The 23,590-nt window shown below is 40.0% G+C and overlaps 1 protein-coding gene across 2 annotated transcripts in view; it reads right to left on the minus strand.

Annotated features, from left to right (window-relative positions):
* LOC126161866 (DNA repair protein REV1) overlaps positions 1–23,590 on the minus strand; it is a 117,357-nt gene that overhangs the window by 74,051 nt on the left and 19,716 nt on the right. For both annotated transcript variants that reach the window (XM_049917982.1, XM_049917983.1), the window contains 4 exons: positions 20,314–21,646; positions 9,080–9,200; positions 4,082–4,235; positions 1,406–1,728 (listed from right to left, as the gene is read on the minus strand). In XM_049917982.1, coding sequence (XP_049773939.1) covers positions 1,406–1,728; positions 4,082–4,235; positions 9,080–9,200; positions 20,314–21,646 — 1,931 coding nt within the window. The remainder of the gene's footprint in view (positions 1–1,405; positions 1,729–4,081; positions 4,236–9,079; positions 9,201–20,313; positions 21,647–23,590) is intronic.

The raw sequence follows: 23,590 nt of genomic DNA on the forward strand, positions 1-23,590 counted from the left end.
TATCCTCAGTTTCTTTGTGATTCTCCTCTCTAACTGGTTCTTCACTTTGCTACTTCTGTCAGTTTTTTTCATCATCTACAAATTCACTCTCACATTGAGACAATTTCATGACATTGCCTTCCATGTCAATTTGGTCTGGTGATTTTGGAATACCTGTCTCGACACTGACATTGGAAGTGCGTGGGAAATCCCACAGATTCATAATCATCATCACAATGTAATTTTGCATCAAGAAACAACTAAGGCAAGAAGACATATAACTAAGGCAAGAAGACATATAAAATAATATAAAAGAATTATAAAATAATGCACTGAAAATTCTGGTTGAGAACAACGCATTATTTAGGAATAAAGAGATGACTCACCAGATGGCAGAAGCACTGCGCGCACTGCTTGCACACTTGTCTCCCAACATTGTGCTCATAGACAGGTGTGTGTGTGTGTGTGTGTGTGTGTGTGTGTGTGTGTGTGTGTGTGTGTTTTTTTTTTTTTCTCCTACAGCTTGAGAAAGGAATTTTATTCCAAAAGCTAGTAAAGCAAAGGTCTGCACCTTCCCTTTGTGTATCTACAGACAATGCACTGCTTCTGCTTTCCAGTGAGTCATCTCTCTATTCCTAAAGATATATAAAACATTTTCATAAATAATTTCATTTACTTACATACAAATGAATAAGTATTTCATTTGATTTTCTGTACGGTGTATACTGCCGAAGAAAACACTTGCGTCTGGTCATGCACAGTAATAGAAGAAAGCCAACACTTGTGCCACATAAGATGCCCAATAATGGCAGTTTAATGTTAAATAATAAGACAAAAATGACTGACAGTATTCCACACATGTAAACTCTAAAAGAAAATACACTGTTTTTGTTTACACACTGTATAATGCAAGCATGGATGTCCAGTCAATATGCTCTCCAGTCTCTCACACACTCTCATAAGTTCAAAAATGTTCAAATGTGTGTGAAATCTTATGGGACTTAACTGCTAAGGTCATCAGTCCCTAAGCTTACACACTACTTAACCTAAATTATCCTAAGAACAAACACATACACCCATGCCCGAGGGAGGACTCGAACCTCCGCCGCGACCACTCTCATAAGTGTTAGGAGTGAAATGATGAGAAAAAATTTTTCAATTCATGCCATAGAAGCTATTAAGTTTCAACACCCACATGGATCTGGCAGTCAGTGCACACAGCACCTCTTGCACCCCCTTGCTACACTTCTGGATGCCAAGGCAGGAAAAAAAATAATATTTTTACTAACACGACTCATCAACAAACATGATGCTTATGGAAAACCACACATAAAATACAAATAATAAATAAGGTTTGTGTTACAAAAAGTATGAACAATATGCGAGATCAACATGCAACTTACAAATGCCGTTGCTTCATACATACCAAAAGTTTAAGTGTGACACATCTTCCCTTCATCCCAGTGTTCTGAAGCCGTATTGCTACTTCATTGGACAACTGCTTCAGAAATTTTTCTGCCTCTTCTAGTTTTGTAAATCGAATGCCATAGTTGACTTCTGCCGAAACAGATTTGCGTTTATGTTCAGTATCCAATCCTCTGTTGTCAATACCTCTGCAATGGTTATAAAGTGTTTCTCCTGTTTTAACACCAAATTCTGACTTCAAATTTGCTAAAGACTGTGTCTGGAGATCACCACACGTTCTGATTCCCATTGCACGGAGTCTGTGTGAAAGTGTGTATCCCACACCTGTAAAAAATGAACATAGGAGTAATGAAAATAATAAAAGGCTGTTCGTACTTCTTCAGAGAAAAAAGCTATAGAAAAATGTATTTTTTTAATAAATAAAAGCAGTGGGCTTCTGTGACACCCTACCCCCCCCCCCCCCCCCCTCCACCCTTGTGTAAATTCCTGTCATTGGACAAACAATCTATCAATCTATAAAATTTAAATATGAAATTGATGGAAGTAATATGTGGAGGCAACTATTTTAATTAAATTAATATAATTATTGTCTGTTGTTGTGGAGATTCCAAGGTTACCTACAGCCTACCATAAAGTTGCAGTTGTGCTTTAAAATACTAGTTACCATGGTCACATGAACGCAAATTTTTCAAAATCCCTTTCACCTCAATCTAATATGCTCATGACTATTGTTGGTGTAAAAGAACATACTGGAGTAATGTAATGTGAAAGATGTGATGCAGTCAAGCACATTTGGATGTGGAGAACAGAATATGTATTGAAGAACCATTTATCATCTCCATAATTTAGAGCATCTGTGTGGGGTTGATGAGATTTAAACAAGCCAATTGGTATCAGGGTACAGAGAACAGTTTAGCAATTCATACCAGAATGATTAATGACACACTACTAGCTGCTTTCACTCATATTACACTTCCAGAAACCAACACAATATCTGACTGATACAAAAATTGATTGGAGTGGCTTTCTTTGGATCTATAGCCTTCAAGCTTATGGTTTTGATTTGAGATGTTTCCATTTTTAACTTCAAACAAAAATGGAAATCGTATCTGTCTATGATTCCTAACTTTTGTGTGTGTGTGTGTGTGTGTGTGTGTGTGTGTGTGTGTGTGTGTGTGTGTATTTTAAAAGTTTAGATGAAGGATTGTATTAAAGTTGAGCTTTTTCCAGCTGTTCACAGTTCAGTATCTCCATTATTTTGTATGTATTGACCTTATATGTACAACATAATACAGAGACCACATACAATTTTTATATGAATACCAGCACAGAATCTACTTTCTCAACAAGATTTGCATGATTGTTGCATCTCAAGTTGATACAGACCACATTTATCTGGCTGTAGTGACAGCCTCTGACTTAATGTTAACGCTGCAGTCACACAATATTGGATGTTTCAGGTTTTTCACCCACACACGCACAGTTGTGAAATATGGTTTACTTTCTTTCAATCACATTTAGGAGTCTGAGATGTAATACAAGCAGTACACTTTTTTTAACATGTTGTGAAGGCCTAGTCTGAAGGCGTAGGGCATTTTCACTTTCTCTGATAGGAAAACATAGTATAAAAGGGCAGAGTTGGACTTAGTGTAGTACATGCAGGGCTGGGCCCCTACATATTCAGCCACCACATTCACAGATGTGCTTTGCAGGCCAGGTACGGTCCCTGCTTTATGTTAGGAAGTTGTTTGTCAAAGAAGATTCACTGTGCTGTTTACTGCCAAGCCTATTGCAGCCGAAACAGCATCAGGGGGTGCAAACTGCATCGATATGTGCCACGCAGGTTGCAGTAATCAGCACTGCAGTCAAAGGCACCTATCAGCATCTGCACAGCCATGCGTCCACATGACAGTGCACCTGTATTCCTCCACTGATGGGTACTTAGAGCACTGCTCAGCCCTCGGGTATACGTTTCAGACCACAATGCCTGCTGCTGCTACCCATCAGAGCGCATTGCCTCATGCCTTCACCGGCATCATCAGTCGCTCCTGCATCTGGACCTGCATATCAATGGCCCACAAGCTCACAGCCTCAAGGTACAGTGCCACTGATAGTACAGTACCTCCTGGCCCATCACCACTTCTGACAATCACGGACTTTTTCATAGTAGGCACTTGCTACAAATCATCAAGATGAACTTTCCAGTTATATTCATAGTAGGCACTTGCTACAAATCATCAAGATGAACTTTCCAGTTATATTCGAGTGTGGACTTTCATCTTCTGAAGCTGTACTGAGTTTGGTTCATGGTTAATAAACAGAGTTGTTACTGTAATGTGTGAATTCCATCAGTAAAGTCGGAATGCCTGACTAAGGTTATGACACTCAGCTAATAACCTTAGCCTTCTGTCTCTTTCAATGAAAAATGTCACTGCAGATAAGTTTCTCTGAGAACAACAGTGCTGTAAGGATGTTCTGTTTCTTTACTCCACTTGGGAACCTGTTCAAAATTAACTGGATTTAATAAACTGGGGCCAAAAATGTTTCCAGCATACATTTAACATCGTTCTGTCATAATTTATTTCTTTAGGATGTGCAACAAAAATTTCATGACAGTAAGTATCTCTAAACAAGTGATTATATTTTAATTTCTCTTGTGAATTTCTGAACAAAATACCTGGTAGGTCATCAACTTTAATATCTTGCACAAATTCCAAAACACGAGATGGCTCAATAAAATACTGTCCATCAGGCTTTGCTTTCTTTGTTGCAAGACGAGCCATCAATGGATTAGGACCAAATCCTGCTGATGCTGGGCACCCAGTCTTTTCCTGCAAACATTCATACTATAAACTGTCCTTACTTTATTGAACAAAAAAATTTTATTGGGAAATTCTTTAGCTGACTTTATTTTTATCTTCAGTGACAAATATAATCATAACACTTAATAACAAAATCTGTATTATTAAATGACTAAAACATTGCATGGGTCCAGCTGTAGGCTGCCTAACAATTTTTTGGTCAATAAGGCCTTTGTCAAAATAGACAACACACACACACACACACACACAAACAGGTTCACGCTCAAATGCAACTATCTCTCACATGCAAACACGTGACATGCTCTGCCCCCCCCCCCCCCTTACACACACACACACACACAAACACACACACACACACACACACACACACACACACACACACAACCACAGTCTCTGACAGCTGGAGCCAGACTGTGAGTAGTAGCGCATTATGTGAGAGGCAACCAGATGGAGTAATGGGAAGGGGATAGGATAGCAGAGTAGGTGAGAGGAATGGTGAAGTGCTGCTGGGACCATGCAGGGACAAGGTGGAGAGTAGGGCAGCTAGGTGCAGACAGGAGGTTAAAGGGAGGGCAGGAGAGAGAGGGGGTTATTGAAAAAGGATCGATGTAAAAAGGCTGGGTGCATTGGTGGAACAGAGGGTTGTTTAGTGCTGGAATGGGAACAGGGAAGAGGCTAGATGGGTACGAACAATGATTAACAAAGGTTGAGGCTAGGAGGGTTACAGGAACATAGGATATATTGCAGGGAGAGGCTTCACAGCCTGTGCCATCTGGGTCCTGCCCGCCAACACCAGCTTTTCTGAATTGCCCAGATGGGAACTCTCACTGTAATACATCCTAGGTTCCTGTAACCCTCCTCGCCTCCACCTCTGTGGCTTTGTCCTTACCCATCTAGCCTCTTCCCTGTTCCCATTCCAGCACTACACAGCCCTCTGTTCCACCAATGTACTCAGTCTTTTTACTTCTCTCCTTTTCCGCTATCCACCTGCCCTCTCACACCCTCCACCTAACCTCTCATCTACACCTAGCTAGCCCACTCTCCACCTCACCCCTGCACGCTCCCAGCAGCACTTCACTGTCCCCCACCCCTACACTGTTATCCCTCCCCCTCCCCCATCAACCACAATCTCCTCCTTACCCCCACATGGTTGCCTCTACCATAATGCACTGCTACTCACAGTCTGGCTCCCACTGCCAGAGATTGGTCATATGTGTGTGTGTGTGTGTGTGTGTGTGTGTGTGTGTGTGTGTGTGTGTGTGTAGTCTATTTTTAGTAAAGGCCTTGTTGCCTGAAACCTAACGTTTCAACAGTTTTTTTGTTGTGCCTTCCTGCGACTCAGCACCTCTGCTGTATGATTAGTAGCAACTATCCTTTTCATTATATTGTTACATTCTATCCTAGATTTTCCATTGTATGATATATAATATGTAATATTACAAATGTGCCTGATAATAGCACATCATCGAAATTAGGCAATCACCTGCTACAGAGCATGTTTCCTTTTATTTAGCACTTGGAGGCTGTTGTGGACCCCCACAATAACGAAATTCTAACTAGAAGTTAGAAACTATGTTTACCATATTTACTCGAATCTAAGCCGCACTTTTTTTCCGGTTTTTGTAATCCAAAAAACCGCCTGCAGCTTAGAATCGAGTGCAAACAAGCGGAAGTTCTGAAAAATGTTGGTAGGTGCCGCCACAACTAACTTCTGCCATCAAATATATGTTGCGCTACACAGGCATGCTTTGCAGGCACAAAGATAAATACTGGCGCCAAAACCTCTGCGTCAGTAAATAAATTAAAAAAAAAAAAAAAGGTGGAAGACGAGCTTTTTTCTCTGTCCCGAGTTTTGACCACTGCATTTTCATACATTATCCAATGAAGTAAATACAAATTCCGTATTGTTCATCTTCGAATGTAGCAGCATTTCAATATACAACGAAAATCCGACTGGCAAGACTGTTTGGGATGTTTGTCAATATGGCCAACTCTACATTCTGAATTTTTTCCTACCTGTGAGAAGAGATGGTTGCTAATAGGAACTTTTATGAACTGTCAATCACATGTATTATTCTCTTCACCATAAGAATAATACGAATATAAACATTTTGTCATGTATTGTTTCGTGTTTGCTGCTATCTCATTTAAATTCTGTCTGCCTAATAAACTACGAAACTAGAGTGAGACAACAGCAGACACAGAGGAAAATACATATCATGTCATTTTTATATTCGTATTATTCTCATGCCTAATAGTGATACAGTCAGAAAAGAAGCACCTCAATTGACTAGACTTTTAAATCTAAGATTACTCTAATTTCTGTGCAGAATGTAATGTACTAAAGAGGCGCCTGCAAAGATTTTCAAACGGGGAAAAATTTTCGCTAAACTCTCATTCAGAACATCTTCTATGATACACAGTCTATTATTTGGTTCTTGTTGATCATTATCAAAGAAAGCAGCAGTGTAAGTGACAACAAATAGCAGTCTCTTGCTATCGTTTCACTAATGAGACGATTCCTCTCTTTCTTTCTTTCTTTCTTTTTTAAATTGTAAGCGGCGGTAGCGCGCACTAAAGCAACCCATGTTGCGAGCGGCGACAAGCCGTAAACACTCATTATCAGAATGCGACAAACAATGCATGACACAGTACAGTAATGCATTTTCAGCTTAGAGTGACGTAAACACCTATAACAAAGAGAAGAGCACTTACCAGATCAAAGAAAAATAAGCAATCAATTCAAACCAGATGAAGCATGTGAAAAAGCAATGGCTATCTGGTAAAGCTTAACTGCTAAGCTTACAACTCGAACCAAACTACTGTAGCTGTATCGTCATTGATTTGACCTAAATTGTGTCTCATATTACAATGGACCAACTTATGTTTCGATTTGGAGGTGCAGCCTAAAACTTTTCTCTCCCCTTGAATTTTGAGTCTCAAATTTCAGGTGCGGCTTAGATTCGGGAAATTTTTTTTTCCTTGATTTCGAGTCTCATTTTTCAGGTGCGGTTTAGATTCGAGTAAATACGGTATGTCTTGAGGCACCTTAACACACAGCGTACAAATTGAGCACTTACCAGCTTCCATAAACTTTAAACATATTTTCTTTGCTGTAAATCCCCCCCCACACACACAAAATAATGAAAGGGAAAAAAATCAGCATCACGTATGATGTTTTAATTTCTTACTTATTTATTAATAACTCTATCTGAAAAACATTTTGCAGACAATATCCACATGTAACCCTGAATGTATCGACAAAATTATATCACTGTACAACATATAGTTCAGGAAATATGACATTTTATACATTGGACTTCAATGTTTTAAAGAATCAGGGGTGGAGGTTACAGATATATTTACAACATAATGCATAAAAACTAAATTGGATGTGTATGTAATATGTTCCATCTTTGACTTATTTCAGATCCCTGAAACTTCTCCTTTTTGACGGGACTATGGGGCACGACAAATGAATAATGACGAAATGGAGGGAAGGCAAAATGGGCTAAACGAAATACAGTGAAAAATGTGGAGCTTGGAATCAGACAAGGGCAAGACTGCGGCATGTATTTCACAGGAGAGGAAAAGTAATGTTGAAATACATTAGAACAATATGCTTCATCTGACAGCAGAGCAAATATTGGTTTCTAGTGCAATTAGTATCCTCATGGATGAATATGGGGGTGGGTAAGGGAGATTGGAAGGGGAATGGCACACATGTTTCTTGAACTTTTTACATTCTGACTACATCAACTAGTAGAAAATACATCTGGATCCTTGAATAAATGTAGAAATAGTGAAAATTAGTGGACATTAAACCACCGTAGAGACGTAGGGATGGAAAGTATTTCTACACATTTCTCTTGATAATTATATAAAACATGTGAGTATATAATGAGATTAGTCTTCCTAATATTTTTTTATAATAAGCAAAACATGAGTAACATCTCAATACTACCCTATAATACAACACACATCATCAGCTAATTACAAACGTTGAAAAGTACTTCTAATATAGAATCAGCTAATTACAAACGTTGAAAAGTACTTCTAATATAGAAGCAAAAGCCAAAATCTGAAGCTGTGTGGGTGGGCACACTTACAAAGCCAATATGATAATATATCACTTGTAACTGTACTGAAAGTTTATATAGAAAATGTAAATGGGCTATAATTAAAATATATGAGCTGTAAAATGAATTTTCTGTGAGTATATCTGATTAGAAACTTATATAACATCCTACAACATTGAAACACTTTGTTTTATTTTGGAAGAAGAGACAGTTGAATTATATTGGCGTTAGTATCAGGAAGAGCACTGTTTCTCCCTCTAATTGATAGTTTGATCTGTAATGTAACTAATTAATTACATGAAATTGGAAGGTGCCACAGCTGCAAAATTTGACTGGACCTTAATTCATTCACTTGTTCCAGATATCCAATCCTTACAGAACCTTTCAGGATGATATGTCAAAATACACAATAGTACATATAAGTAACTACTGAAACTACTAAAGTATGCTATGTAGCTATGGTCATGTGATAGCACACATGAAGGTATTGCAGTAGTAATTACATCAAAGAACAACCAATGTTTGTTTTTAATATGTTACATATTGAATGAAAATTCTTCCACAAGGTACTTGCACTATTTGTAAGTGACCTTATAGACTTCATGCCATGTCTCAGAATTTTCTTTCCCCTCCCATGTCAGAAATGTAAAACATACTTACACAAGGAAATTTAATTAAAACTCATTTCTTATGCCACTGTAACTATAAAAATTGGGAACATCATGATCTTTATTAATCCAAAGCATTTTGCACATATTAAGTACAGTGATCTACCTTTATCTCTCTTCGCAAAACATCTGCAAATTCCAATGGTGTTATATTCATCTCATTTATTATATCTGTACAGTCTACATACATCTCATCACAGCTCACAGCTTCAATATTTAGTGTGTAACTGGAAAAAAGAGATGCATAATATCAATGAATTAATGATGCTGTTCTCACAGCAACATGACACAAATTTCAGTATCAATAGATTCCGCGCACACGCACACGCCCATGCGCACGTGCACACACACACACACACACACACACACACACACACACACACACACACACAGAGAGAGAGAGAGAGAGAGAGAGACTATTGGATGACCATTAAAAAAATAATGATAAGGAAATGAAATATAATAGCAATACATATATTTTATAGACATGTGGCTGTAGTCGTTAGTCCGATGACTGGTCTGATGCAGCTCTCCATGTTAGACTTTCCCATGCAAGTATTTTCACATACGCATAAATACTGCACCCTGTGTCCACTTGACACATCTAACTACAATCAAGCCTTCATCGTCTACTATTTCTCAAGATTCTATCCATTCTGTTCAGCTGATCTTTAAATTACTTTGCCATCTTTGAGTGAATTACAGTATCATCAGCAAATAAAGTTTTTATTTTCTTCTGAGCTTTAATTCTCTTTCCAGATTTCTTCTTAGTTTCCCTTACTGCTTGCTGTACAGACTGAACAACATGAGGGATAGGCTACAGTTCTGTCTCACTCCTTTCTCAGTTACTTCTGAGCTTTAATTCTCTTTCCAGATTTCTTCTTAGTTTCCCTTACTGCTTGCTGTACAGACTGAACAACATGAGGGATAGGCTACAGCTCTGTCTCACTCCATTCTCAGTTACTGCCAGCTTTTGTGTCATTTGGCTCTTAAAACTGCAGTTTTGCTTCTGTACCACTTATAAATAATCTTTCATTTCAGAATTTCAAATAATATTTTAAATTCAACTTTGTCAGAAGCATTACCTAAATCTACAAACACTATCAATGTGCATTTGCCTTCTTCAACCTATGTTCCCAGAAAATGTGTAGGTTATGTATTCCTGTATTTCATCAGAAGTCAGACTGATCATCCCCCAAATTAGTTTCTAGCAGTCATTCCATTCTTCTTTAGATAATTCATGTTAGTATTTTACAAGTGCTATGGCGGAAGCTGCAGTAGCTGTATGTGGAAGGACAAGTGGCAGAAAACAATGGGAGGAGGGACAAAGATGGATGCAAGACTCGAAGTAGTGGGAATGAATAACAAGACCATCTACATCTACATCTACATCTACATCTACATCCATACTCCGCAAGCCACCTGACGGTGTGTGGCGGATCAGATTGTTGTTCCAAGAAAGTATGGAAATAGCAACAGACGAGTATAAGAAAAAGAAGAAAATAAGACAGTGGCTGAGGAGAGACAGAAGTGGATGGAAGAATGGACAAGAATGATGGATACAATAAGATATTGCAGTGCCTGTGTTGTCCAGAACTACAATGCAATGTTACTTTGGACATGCGTGTGTGTCCAAAGGAACAAGCATTGCGATGACTACAGCCATTATATAGTACGTAAAACATATTCACAGTTGCAAATACAGACGACTATGTAATGGAATGACGACAATGAAAATTTGTGCCAGACCAGGACTCAAACCCAGATTTCCCACTTAATGAGAGCGGTCACCTCACCACTAGGCTATCCGAGCATGATTCACAGTCAGACCCAAACTTGTATATGTTGTCAACCAAGTGTCTATCACCTGCACTCATATATCCATTATGTACATTCCTGTACAGGGGAAGCATTTTAATGGAAACTCGCTTTCCAAGTATCAGTGGATAAATATGACATTGCACTGTATTTCAGAACAACATAGGCACTGCAATACTGTATTTATGCACCGACACCGGGCAAGAAATTTCAATTAAAATGTTTTTCCTGTACAGGAATTTATGTAATGTATGCACAAGTGCAGGTTGTAGACACATAGTTGATGACATATGGAACCTTAGGTATGGCTATGAGTCACACTTGGAAACTGTAATGGTAAGGTGACACTCACAACAAACAGGAAATCTGGATTTGAGTCCCGGTCCAGCTTAAATTTACATTGACATCATTCCATTATACAGCTGATGGTTGTCCATATTCGCAACTGCAAATACATTTCATGTATTTCATAATGGCTGTAGTTGCTACAGTGCCTGTTCCTTCAGATATGCATGCATGCCTGAAGGAACATTGCATTGTATATTTCTGAACAACATAGGCTCTGCAATATATTTATCTGCCGACACTAGGCAAGCAACTTTCAATTAAAAGCCTCCCATGTATGGAAATATACAAGAGTGCATGTTGCAGATACATGGTTCACGACATATGGAAACTTGGGTCTAGCCATGAGTAATAACCAGATAGCCTAATGGTAAGCAATTGCTCATGATATACAGGTAATCCAGGCTCGAATCCCAGCCTGGTAAAACTTTCATTGTCGCCATTCCATTATACAGTTGATGGTTGTCTATATTCGCAATTGTGAAACTTAAGGTGCTAGAAGTAAACTCTTAGGAGGTGGGGGGGGGGGGGGGGAGGGGGAGGTGAGGAAGGAGGACGACCTGACATAGGAAGAAATGGAAATGGTTCTGGACAATATCAAAGGCACCCGGTATGGACGAAGTATGTCTCATGAAATGGTGAAGGCAGCGTGGGAGATTGGGGAACAGTGGCTGTACTGTGTGATGAGAGTGGTACGGAATGATAAGAAAACTCCAGAAGATTGGAAAAGGGCACTAACTGTCCATACAGTCAAGAAAGAGAATAGGGAAAATTACAGAAACTACAAGGGAATCACACTGATACCAAACTGTGCCAAGGTATATGAAGATCCTGGTACGCAGAATCCGAACAAGGGTTGAGAACAAATTGAGAGCAGATCAGCATGGCTTCAGGCCCGGCAGGTCACCTGTTGACTTCACATTTGCAAAGAGGCAGCTCCAGGAGCACCACCATGAATCTGAGGAAGATCTTGTGATGATCTTTCTTGATATAGAAAACATATTTGACATTGTCTGTAGAGAAAAGGTCTGGAAAGAACAAGAAAAGAAGGGAATGGAGGAAATTTATCGAGGAAGTCTGAGTTATGTGAAAGTGGGAAATGAAAGGGCAGATTGGTTCCAGCTAACAAGTGGTGTGAAACAGGACAGTGCACTGTTATCTCCACTCTTCACTGTGGTCTTGGATGAGATCATATGGCAGAAAAAACTAGAGAAGACAAAATGAGAGCAATGATGTTTGCAGATGACTTTATGATCTGTCCCACTAAAAAGCAAGGAAATAATATATATAATTTACTACAACCCAATACAGACCTTTGCATCTGAACATGGGTAATGAAGAAAAGAGATGTAAGCATATTACAATAATATGAACCAAAGTTCATCAGAAGTACAATAGGATGAGGCATGAAAGGACAAGGGAAATAGTAAAAGAGGAACCGTTGCAGAGCAGCATAGAAACTTCAAGGCTAAGATGGTATGGGCACTCAAAGAGAATGGAAAACATGAGGATTCTCAAAAAGATACATGAAGTGAAGAAGCAAATGAAATGCCTGAGAGGAAGACTGAGGTATAAATGGCTGAAGGTTGTCGAGGAGTGTGTTGAAAAACGATGTGAAGACTCGACCAGAGTGAACCCATAGAGCTGGTGGGAAAATGAGATTAGATGGTGAAGCTTATGTTCCAAACAGAACAAGCCCAGGGCTGAAAACTGTTCAGGATGATGATGATGATGATGATGATGATGATGATGATGGTGATGATGATGACGACGATGATGACGATAGTTACAACCATGGCTTATTAAACTAATGACTCAGTACTATTCACACTTGTTACCACATGCTTTCTTTGGTATTGGTATTGTTACATTCTTCTTGAAGTCAGTCTCATATACGTATCATACCATGTGGAATACTTCGGTCATGGTTAGTTGTCCCAAGGGGATTAATAATTCTGATGGAATGTAACCTAATTCGGAAGGAATGTAACCTACTCCAGGTGATCTTGTTTCACCTTAGATCATCCAGTGCTTTGTCAAATTCTCGTAGTGTCCACACCAAATGGGTTTCAAACAGGAATTAGAGAAGATTCAAAGAAGAGCAGTACATTTCATTACAGGTTAACTTAGTAAGTGCAAAAACCATCACAGAGGTGTTCAGACAACTCTAGTGGCAGACACTGCAAGATAGGTATTCTGCATCGCAATGTAGTTTACTGGTAAATTTTTGAGGGTGTACATTCATTCATAGAAGTGTCAGCCAGTATACTGCTTCTTCTTACATACTCCTGTGAAAACACCAAGAAGATCAAATAAGAGAGAGATTTGAGCCTAGACAGAGGCTTACTAGTAATCATTCTTCCCGCAAACCAATCACAACTGGAACAGCTGTACCTTGCTGGTACACAAAGTACCCTCCATTACACTGTAAAGTGGCTTGCACAGTATAGATGTAGATCACATCACTCATCTGATCTTCATCCATTTCCTCTTCCCGTAATATTGTCAACGAGTTTCTTTAATTTATATAATCGTTCTACATAGGATTCTTTAATTTCCCTACAAGCAGCATCTACCTTTCTTAGGGTTATTCATGCTTCTACAGCTTTGCATTTATCCTCTAGCTATTCCTTCTCTGGTACATTGCTCTTTTCATCATTCTTCAAGTTTTGTGTGTGTGTGTATTTCAATTTTCAAGTTTCATTTGCTGCATTTATATTTTCTCCTTCCATTAATTAAATTTAATATCTTCTGGTAAATCCAAAGATTTCCTTTTGGCCGTGTATTTTTGCCTAGTTTTACCACTGTTGCCTGCACTACTGCATCTTTTGAGTTAATTTCCCTTGTTTTAGTTAGTCATTGCCAAATGCTCTATTTGAAACTCTCAACAATCTCTGCATGTTTCAATTTATTCAAGTCCCATTTCTTAATTTCCTAAGTGTTTTGCAATTTATTCGGCTTTAGTATGCATTTCATAACCAATAAATTGAATGTTACACAGTGCCAAAGAAAACATATAATTATAACAAGATCTTTTTTCTGTGTATAGAATCAGCTACATCCCATGCAATGAATGTTAGTACACGAATAACTAAGTAACAGCCCAGTACACACAAAAAACTGGATTCCACAAAACTACCGCAACCCCAAGCGTATTTTGCTGATATACAAAATTCACCTTTTAGTATTTGTTTACTAACAGCCACTCACACAGTTGCAGATGACATGATGTTTATATTTTCTGAGAAAAAAGGGCAGAAAATATGTTGCAAACAGTGACAATAATTCACAAAAACATGTCATAACATACAATAATTAAGCTAATATGAAAGTATTCATAGAAAACTATATTAAAGAAGAAGAAGGAGAAGAAGAAGAACAGTAAAAATGTAATATTGTGTTACTGTGTTTGTATAATTACACTATTTTCTGCATGTTTTACATTTGAACAGACCCACTGACAATGGTGATATTTGTTACCAAAACTAGTTTGGGAAATGAATAAGTAAACAAATAACAACATGTTTTGCATCAAGGTGGACTCAATTTCTGATTATGTTGATTTACAATGACAATTAGATACAGAACCAGAGGATGGATCTTTCTGTATTGACATGGACTGCAATAGTTCAATGCAGTGTCATGAGGATGGTAGAACATTTTCTGCATTATGGAAGCAGTGATAAATACCCAGCACCACGCTGGACTGGAACAACTGAACCACATCCTAGGCCAGGGTTTTGATTACCTATCATTATGAACTAAAATGAGGGATATCCTACCCGAGATGCTTCCCAACCCTCCTAAAGTGGTGTTCCATCGCCTACCTAACCTCCACAACATCCTACTCCATCTCTATGCCACTCCCAGTCCCAACCCCTTGCCACAAGGATCATATCCCTGTGAAAGACCAACGTGCAAGACCTGCCCAGTCTGTCCACCAAGCACTTCCTATTCCAGTGCTGTCACAGGTTTTCCTACCCCTTCAGGAGCCGGGCCACCTGTGAAAGTAGCCATGTCACATCATTGCAGCTCTCCTGCAACCATTGCCCAGCTTTTTACACTGATATGACTACCAACCACCTGTCCACCAGGATGAACAGCCACCGCCAAACTGTGACAACATGCAACTCAACATAACATACTTGATTTCAATGGCTGCTTCACTAGCCGAGCCATCTGGATCCTTCCCTACACCACCTAAAGTAATGTACTGCACCCGCACCCTCCACCCAACAGTTTCCTCTGCCTCTGTCATATTGCCCCCTCCACATTCTCATCTCCCAACCTGTTTATTTGCCATTCTCTGCCAATGCACCCATCCATGCTCCTCTCCTTTTTTGTCACCTCCCTGTCCAACAACCTCCTGACACTGCACCTGTTGGCATTCCAGTCCTTGCACACTGCCAGACAGTGTTCCTCTGTTGCCCCACCCATGCACTACTATCCATTCCCCTTCCCTACCCCTCCAGATTGCTGCTTACATACCACGTGATATTCGCATTCTGGCACAACATGCTGGAGTAGGTGGTCATGCGCATGAGGTGTGCTTGCTTGTGTGTATGAAAGGTGCATGTATTTCTCTTTTGATGATGAAGGGTATGGTTGAAAGCTTTATTTGTGCCTGTCTGCAACTTAATGTATCTTCTTTATGGTAAGTAGCAAACTTTCTTTTCCTACATTTTTTATATTTCTACTGGGAGTTACCACTGTTTGATTCTGTCAAACAGCTTTTTTTCTATCCTACAACCCTGTGATATTTTCCTCTCACTTGTGTCTGAGCATTACTCTTCTCAGTGTCCATTTTTTCTCTTCTTTCCTGCATTTATCCACAGTCTTCTAAACTGCATCTACTCATAAGCCACACTGTATCAATGATTGCCTGCATACAACACAGATTTCGTGACAGTGTGGACATTGATGCAGCATCTGATCTCCCAGACTCTTTCCTCTGGTGATTATAATTATATGTATTCCTACTGATCCCACTTCATTCCTCATCCTGACGTACTTCAGCATTTTATTTTCCCCATCTGCCCATGCCTCATGAACTTCTGATCCTTGAAGTAGCCCACTCTTCTCCCTCTCTCTTTGCTTACAGCAAAACACACACACACACACACACACACACACACACACACACACACACACACACACACACAATCATCATCATTTCTTTTCTCTCATGTTTGTGTACAAGTTTTTTACATATTTGTACATATTTTTATTTGGTTTCATGCTGTGTCATGTAGTTTTGCAGACTTTTACACATTTGTGTGTATTTTTAGGTATCTGTGTGTACTTTTGCATATCTGTGCATGTTTCTATGTGTCTTTATATGCTTTTTACGGATTTTACACTTTTTTGATCACTTACCCAACTCTTCTCACAATCATCAACACTTATTTTGCCCATTTCTGCATAATTCCCATTTACTTTACACCATTACTGCCACAATGGATTTCTGCTTCACCTTTCTGCACCAGTTCAGGAAAGTATCCCTATCCGTGGCTAAAACTCACTCCCATATACAGTTTCTCAAATGCTGCCTGAACCATGGAGTCTCCTAAAATGGCCTAACTGAAAAGAGTCCTTTCTCTGAATCCCACCCCTCCTTAAAACAATTTTTCAGATTCTGCCAATCCCTGGCCCTCTTAAACTGGTACTGCAAAAATATATCTCCATGACACAGGCATCCCAGAACCACCTCTGCTCCCTCTGCAAGATATTATTACTGTGCAATCCCTGCTCCACACGTCACATCTCTGAAACTGAATCCCTTGCTCTTGAGCACCTGGAGGAGCTTTCCTGACACCACCTCCCTAAGTTATCCAAGCAGCTGACATACTACTGCCACTCCGGGCACTACTATCATACCCACAGTGTTCCTCCCCTTCCACCCCTCATAGCAGGCACACCCTGCCTAGCTGACCCTTCCAACTTGCTACATCCCCCAAAAACTTCCTATCAACTCTCCCTTAGATTCAGAGTCAAAACATGCCCTTCACACAGTTGTTAACCTTTCCACCAAAACTCTCAGCTCCACAGAAATTTGAGTCATCTGCACCTCACCTTTAGCCTTACATCCAAACTTAACCACACTGGACTTGTCAAAGACCAAGGACCTACTCTCCTCCTCCCACTCCCTGCAGTGGAAGCACTTCTTTATCGCCAGTCCCTCCAACCATAATCACACAAATTCCAACATTAAACTCTGCTTCTTCCAGTTCATATCATCACCCAACCATGAGCCTCCCATCTAACCACCCACTGGTCACCATCCAGGAATTCCTTACCTCCAACTTAGCTTCCCCAGGTCCCTATCTCTCACTATAAGAAAGAATAGCCATAAACAATCTCAAAACAAATCCAGCCCTAATCATCCTACGTGCACACAAAGGTCCCACCCTCTGTTATGAATCATGGCAGAAGGACTCCGCCATTTATCTGACTCTCCACATGTAAATTCTGCCAGAGTGATCTCATCGCACAAGTCTAACACAACCTTCAATCATTGTCCTTCCCAGAAACTTTGCCCTGTATCTATTTCCCTCCTCGCCCCTATGACACCCCGCACACACACACCTTCCACATGTTCTCCAAAATCCACAAACCAAACAATCCTGGACACCCAATTGCAGATGATTATTCTGTCTCACTGAAAGAATTTTGGCCCTCATTCACCAACACTTTCAACCAACTGCTCATAATCTAGCACGCCACATCAACCATTTCCTTCACCCACTCTCCACCATCCACACCCCTTTACCTCCTGGATCCCTACTCGTCACTGCTGATGTCAGCGTTCTGTACACCAACGTCCCTTATGCCCATGGTCTTACCTCTAAAGAACACAACCTTTCCCAACATCCTCCTGACTCCAAACCCAATACCTCATTCCCCATACACAACTACTCCTCCTCTGAAGGGAAGGTATATAAACAAATTTGCGGCACAGTCATGGGCAACCACAAGTTGCCCTCTTACGCCAACCTGTTTGTGGGCGTTCTAGGTACCTTCCTAGCCTTCCAAAATGCCAAACCCGTACTCTGATGGTTCACTGATGATGATATATTCAAGAACTGGACTCAGGGCCAAGACATTCTACCTTCATTCCTTCATAACCTCAGCATCTTGTCATCTTCCTCAATGTTGACTTTCTCCTTTCTGATGGCTCCGTCTGCACATATCTCCAATTTAAACCCGCCAACCACCAACAGTACCTTGATTTTGACAGCTGTCATACCTCCCACACAAAAAAAAAAAAAAACACTCCTATACAGCCGGGCCATGTGGGGAAAGCTTATCTGCAGTGACAAAAACTCCCTTGCTCAGTATGTTGAGGGCCTCACCAAGTCCTTCACAGACAAGCACTATCCCCCAGACCTGTCCACCAACAAATCTCACGTGCCATTTCCCCTCACACCCCCAACCCTCCCACCACCCCCAAGAAACAGTCACAAAGGTGTGCCCTCTTTGTCATCCAGTACCTCCCCGGACTGGAACAACTGAGCCACATCTTTTGCCAAGGGTCTGATTACCTATCATCATGCCTTGAAATGAGGGACATTCTACCCAAGACACTTCCCACCCCTCGCAAAGTGTTGTTCCATCACCCACCCAACCTCCACAACATCCTAGTGCATCCCTGTGCCACTCCGAATCCCAACCCCATGCCGCAAGGATCATATCCCTGTGGAAGACCTAGGTGCAAGACGTGCCCAGTCCATCCACCCAGGACTTGTTAATCCACTCTTGCCATAGGTTTATCTTACCCCACCAGCAGTCAGGCTACCTTTGAAAGCAGCCATCTCATTTACCAGCTCTGCTGCAATCATTGCACAGCTTTTTATATTGGTATGACTACAAACCCCCTGACCGCCAAGATGAATGGCCACTGCCAAACTGTGGCCAAGAGCAAAGTTGACCACCCTGTGGCACAACATGCAGCTGAACACAACATGCTTGATTTCAATGGTTGCTTCTCTACCTGAGCCATTTGGATCCTTTCCTTCACCACCAGCTTTTCTGAAGGTGCAGAAGGGAGTTACTGTTACAACACATTATCCACTCTCATAACTATCCCAGCCTCATCCTTTGGTAACGTACTGCCCCCACATCCTCCATCCAACATTATCACCCCCTCTGTCCTATCTTCCCCTCCCCAATCTTGTCTCCCACACTGTTTATTTGCTGCCCACTGGCAATGCACCTACCTATCTTCCCCCACATTTATCCTTTTTTTCCACCTCATTGCCCCACAGCCTCCCGACATTGCACCATTGGCAATCTAGTCCCTGCACACACCACCAGACAGTGTACATCTCTCCCCTCCTCTCCTGTACACTACTATCCCTTCCCCTTCCCCACCCCCTCCAGACTGCTGCTTGCATCCCATGTGATAGTTGCATTCTGGCACAACATGCTGGAGTTGGCATGTGTGCATGGGGTGTTCTTGTTTGTGTGTGTCCTCTTTTGCTGATGAATGCTTTGGTAGAAAGCTTTATTTAAGTGTCTTTTAATTGTGTCTGTCTGTGACTTAACATTTCTTCTTTATTGTAAGCAACAATCTATCTTTTCCAACATTGCTGATATTCGAACATGAAGTTACTATTGTTTAATAAGATTAAGAGTGAAATGCAAAGATATCAACTTACTCTCATATAACATTAAATGAGAAAATGGGAACTCCTGCCAGTCAAATATAAGTTAAAAGCACACCCCATTAGCCACTTTTTGTATAACATACCTGAAAATGTAGATTTATGGATTGAAATGTTCTGTTCAGGTACAAGAAAGTTGCAGTGTTCGTTGTAAAGTCAAACAACTAGTAGTAATGAACTGCAAACAAGGCTTAGTACTTATAGCTGTAGATAAATGCCAATTTAATCAAGTAAATATTAGGATACTGATATGAGATAAACACCATCATTTTATTGATTATAATGGAGGAGACAAGAGCTTATTCCAAAGTTGATGATTTCTGTGAATAGCATCAGGAAGTATACAGAGGATTTATTATTAAAAATAGAATACAAATTAAGTTTATATGATATGCTTCTCTTTTGTTAAAGTATGGCTTGATTTGTTCCACATCCCTGAAAGTTCTCCTTTTTGAAAGTATCTAAGGAACTCAATGAAGGCAAGTGATTTTAAAATAAGTTTTCTGTATCTTACCTTGCTACAGTATTGTAGAGTGTGTATGAGACTTCCTTGTAACCTTCAAAATCATATGGAATAGTTTTTAAATTTGGACACACTTTAAGAGCACTCCCAAGGAACATTCCATTACATACACCTGCCTTTCGTGCTTCGTAATTGCATGAGGCTATTTCAGACATGGAGTCTCCGTCTCCAATATTATCATACCACGTATTATCATCAGAATCGGCAGCATCAGTTTCTTTTTCTACAACTGGATTATTATTAACTACATTACTATTTTGAGATTGTTTAAATTTCTGTTCCTTTCGTTCTTTATAATATGCAAATTCAACCTTTCTGCTAGAATTATTTTGTGGCCCATTTCTAGGATTTCCTTTAGCATGTGTTACAGCGACTGGGTGTGTCCTCAGCTCAGGTCTATTTCTGAGGCCAACAGAAACAAAAAAACAGTCCATATCAATGTGCATAATAATTTTCTTGTATTTCATATTTTCATCTGCCAAGGAACCTTCTTCAGCTAACAGTTCATCACCATTCATGTTGTCAAATAATGTTTCATTTACAGGTGAACTACACTCTGCTGGAAGTTTTAATCCATTCTTTTTTAAATTCTTCAGTTTCATTCTCCCAGGATATGATTTGTTTGACTCTTCCCGCAATTTACAAATATACTGTTTAAATAGTGCACCCATTGTAGAGATATGGTGTAAGCGAGAATTATTATAAAACTCTGATAAGAACTCAGAATCCACTGCTGTACGGGTTATTCTTCTATTATCTGGTAAACTCAATTCTCCTTTCTTTTTTGTTTCCAGGCAAATGTCCTTTCCTCTTGCTGGCATTGGATTATTAAGTACAGGTAAGTCATTTGTAGTAGCATAATGAACAGAAGTGGCTGACTCACCAGTTAATTCACTTTCATTACAGTTATTTCCATTAGTGTGTGTTTCTGTTAGAAAATTGCTTCTATTTGGGTTTAAGTCATCTTTATTTATTTTATTCTTTTCGCAATCACCTCTAGTGGTATCATCTGCCAAATTTTCATCCTCAGAATTCTTACACAGAGAATTACTTTCACTTGAATGTTGCTTAGGCAGGAAATTCAGTGCAGGTTGTGTCTTTGATTGTTTAGAGTAGAGCAAGTACATCCGATAATCAAGCAGTTTTTTAGCTTTTATGCTGTCCGTTATCCACTCTGGCTTGACAACATTCAAAACCTTCAGTTTTTTTATCTTACAATCAGGTAGATTTGAGGCAATTATGTGTGTTGTTCGATGGGATTCATACTGGTGATACTCTCCTCCATATATGGCCATGATTCTCTTCAGTTCATCAGCTGATGGTTCTGAAATTGAAATATCACGTACTTCACAACATATAAAAGATCAAATGACAAGTACATAACAAACACGGGGAAGAAATACATAGTGGCAAGTGAGTGACGAGTAATTTTAAAAATAGCACAGTAATTCTATCACAAACAACTATTTTCAATTTCTAACTTGAAGACTACAACTTGTAAACATGTATGTGGTAGATCACCCTCCATCAAATAAAAGAGGTGCTACACAACAGACATGTATGAAGCGAAGGGCGATATTTATTGCCTTACTTGTGTGACTCATGGCCACATGCTTATGACAAAGATGAGAGAAAAGAGAGGACTGCCAAACCTATGTCCCCATCAAATGGATGAATCACAATAAAAAATTATGTCACACAGTTTTACTTCACGAGAGGGTACAGAAGTTTGGAATTTAACCAAGGGCATTGGCATCAAGTCTGGTGATCTAGAATTTTATGACACCACCCTTCATCCTATTGCTAGCCAAAGCTGGTAAATAATTTTCCATCAGGATTACAAAATGGGCTATACTTAGAGTGCAGTTCCACCATAGAACCATACATTAGTGATCTCAGTTATGGAGGTGGAGGGGTAACTGTTCTTCATGACAAAGTCTTTCTAAAACTGCCCCCCCCCTCTCTCTCTCTCTCTCTCTCTCTCTCTCTCTCTCTCTCTCTCTCTCTCTCTCTCTCACACACACACACACACACACACACACACACACACACACACTTACAGTTTGTGGTGGGGAGAGAGGGGTTGGGGGGTGAGAGAGAGATGGGTGTAGTGGGGGGCAGAGAGAGGGGTGGGGGAGAGAGGGGGGGAGAGGGGCGGGGGGAGAGAGGGGTGGGGGGAGAGAGGGGTGGGGGGAGAGAGGGGTGGGGGAGAGAGGGGGTGGGGGGAGAGAGGGGGTGGGGGAGAGGGGGGCGGGGGAGAGAGCGGTGGAGGGGGAGAGCGGTGGGGGGGGGAGAGCGGTGGGGGGAGAGAGCGGTGGGGGGAGAGAGCGGTGGGGGGCTAATAAGAAGAGACTAGCATTTCTTCTGAAAACATGTTTATTTTTTTTATTCATTTTATGCACCTAATTTGCTTTCAGTGGATCTTTATGCAAATAATGTTTAGTCCATAAAACAAAGCAAGAAAAACTCATCGAATAGTAAAACATTACTCTCAGTAGTATGTAAGAAATACAGAAATGGACAATTAAGTATTTCTCTATTTTACAATTTGATAATTTCACTATATTGCCAAATGAATTATAATTCTAATATAATGTACTGGCTCTTTGCTCTCAAAACACAGTTCAGTGTTCTATAATAAGGTTCACCAACAATTCCCCAAACCCTGGAAGCAGCCTGCTAATGGGTGTGGCTATCCTTGTGGGTTGGACAAAATTTCAGTCATATTAAACAAATTGATACCATTTGTGACATGTCACTGCAACAGGCAGCCTCAGGGTTTTCTCATGCATGTTGCATATTTTCACCTTTTAGGAAGCGAACTCATGCATATTGCATATTTTAATCCTGCAAATTAATCGATTTTTCCTACTTGTAGTACACAATATTACGCTGTTGTGCATAATAGTGCATTTTCCCAATTTTGCTCCAGAAAATATGGAATTTCCGTAAACAACTACAAACTATTCCATTTAACAATGATCCTGGAGTTTTCACCAAGCTGAGACATAATCTTGTTACTTATGACCGTTGTATTTTGTCAAACGACCACGAAAAAGACATACTCTAATCTCCCTTCTTCCAACGTCTTTTGCATTCTACTTCTTTCAATATGGATTTGAGCTGACGAAGTGATCAGAAAGGGGTGAGTGTGAATTTTTTGGGACGCCATAATTATTTCTGACAGGTTTGTTGGAATAAACAGCCTTACACTTTCCAAAATTTCCTAATTTAACTATTCACCTATCACTTCTTGCAATGCAGAAAG

The sequence above is a fragment of the Schistocerca cancellata genome, chromosome 2 (genome assembly GCF_023864275.1).
Source record: "Schistocerca cancellata isolate TAMUIC-IGC-003103 chromosome 2, iqSchCanc2.1, whole genome shotgun sequence".
Lineage (NCBI taxonomy): Eukaryota > Metazoa > Arthropoda > Insecta > Orthoptera > Acrididae > Schistocerca > Schistocerca cancellata.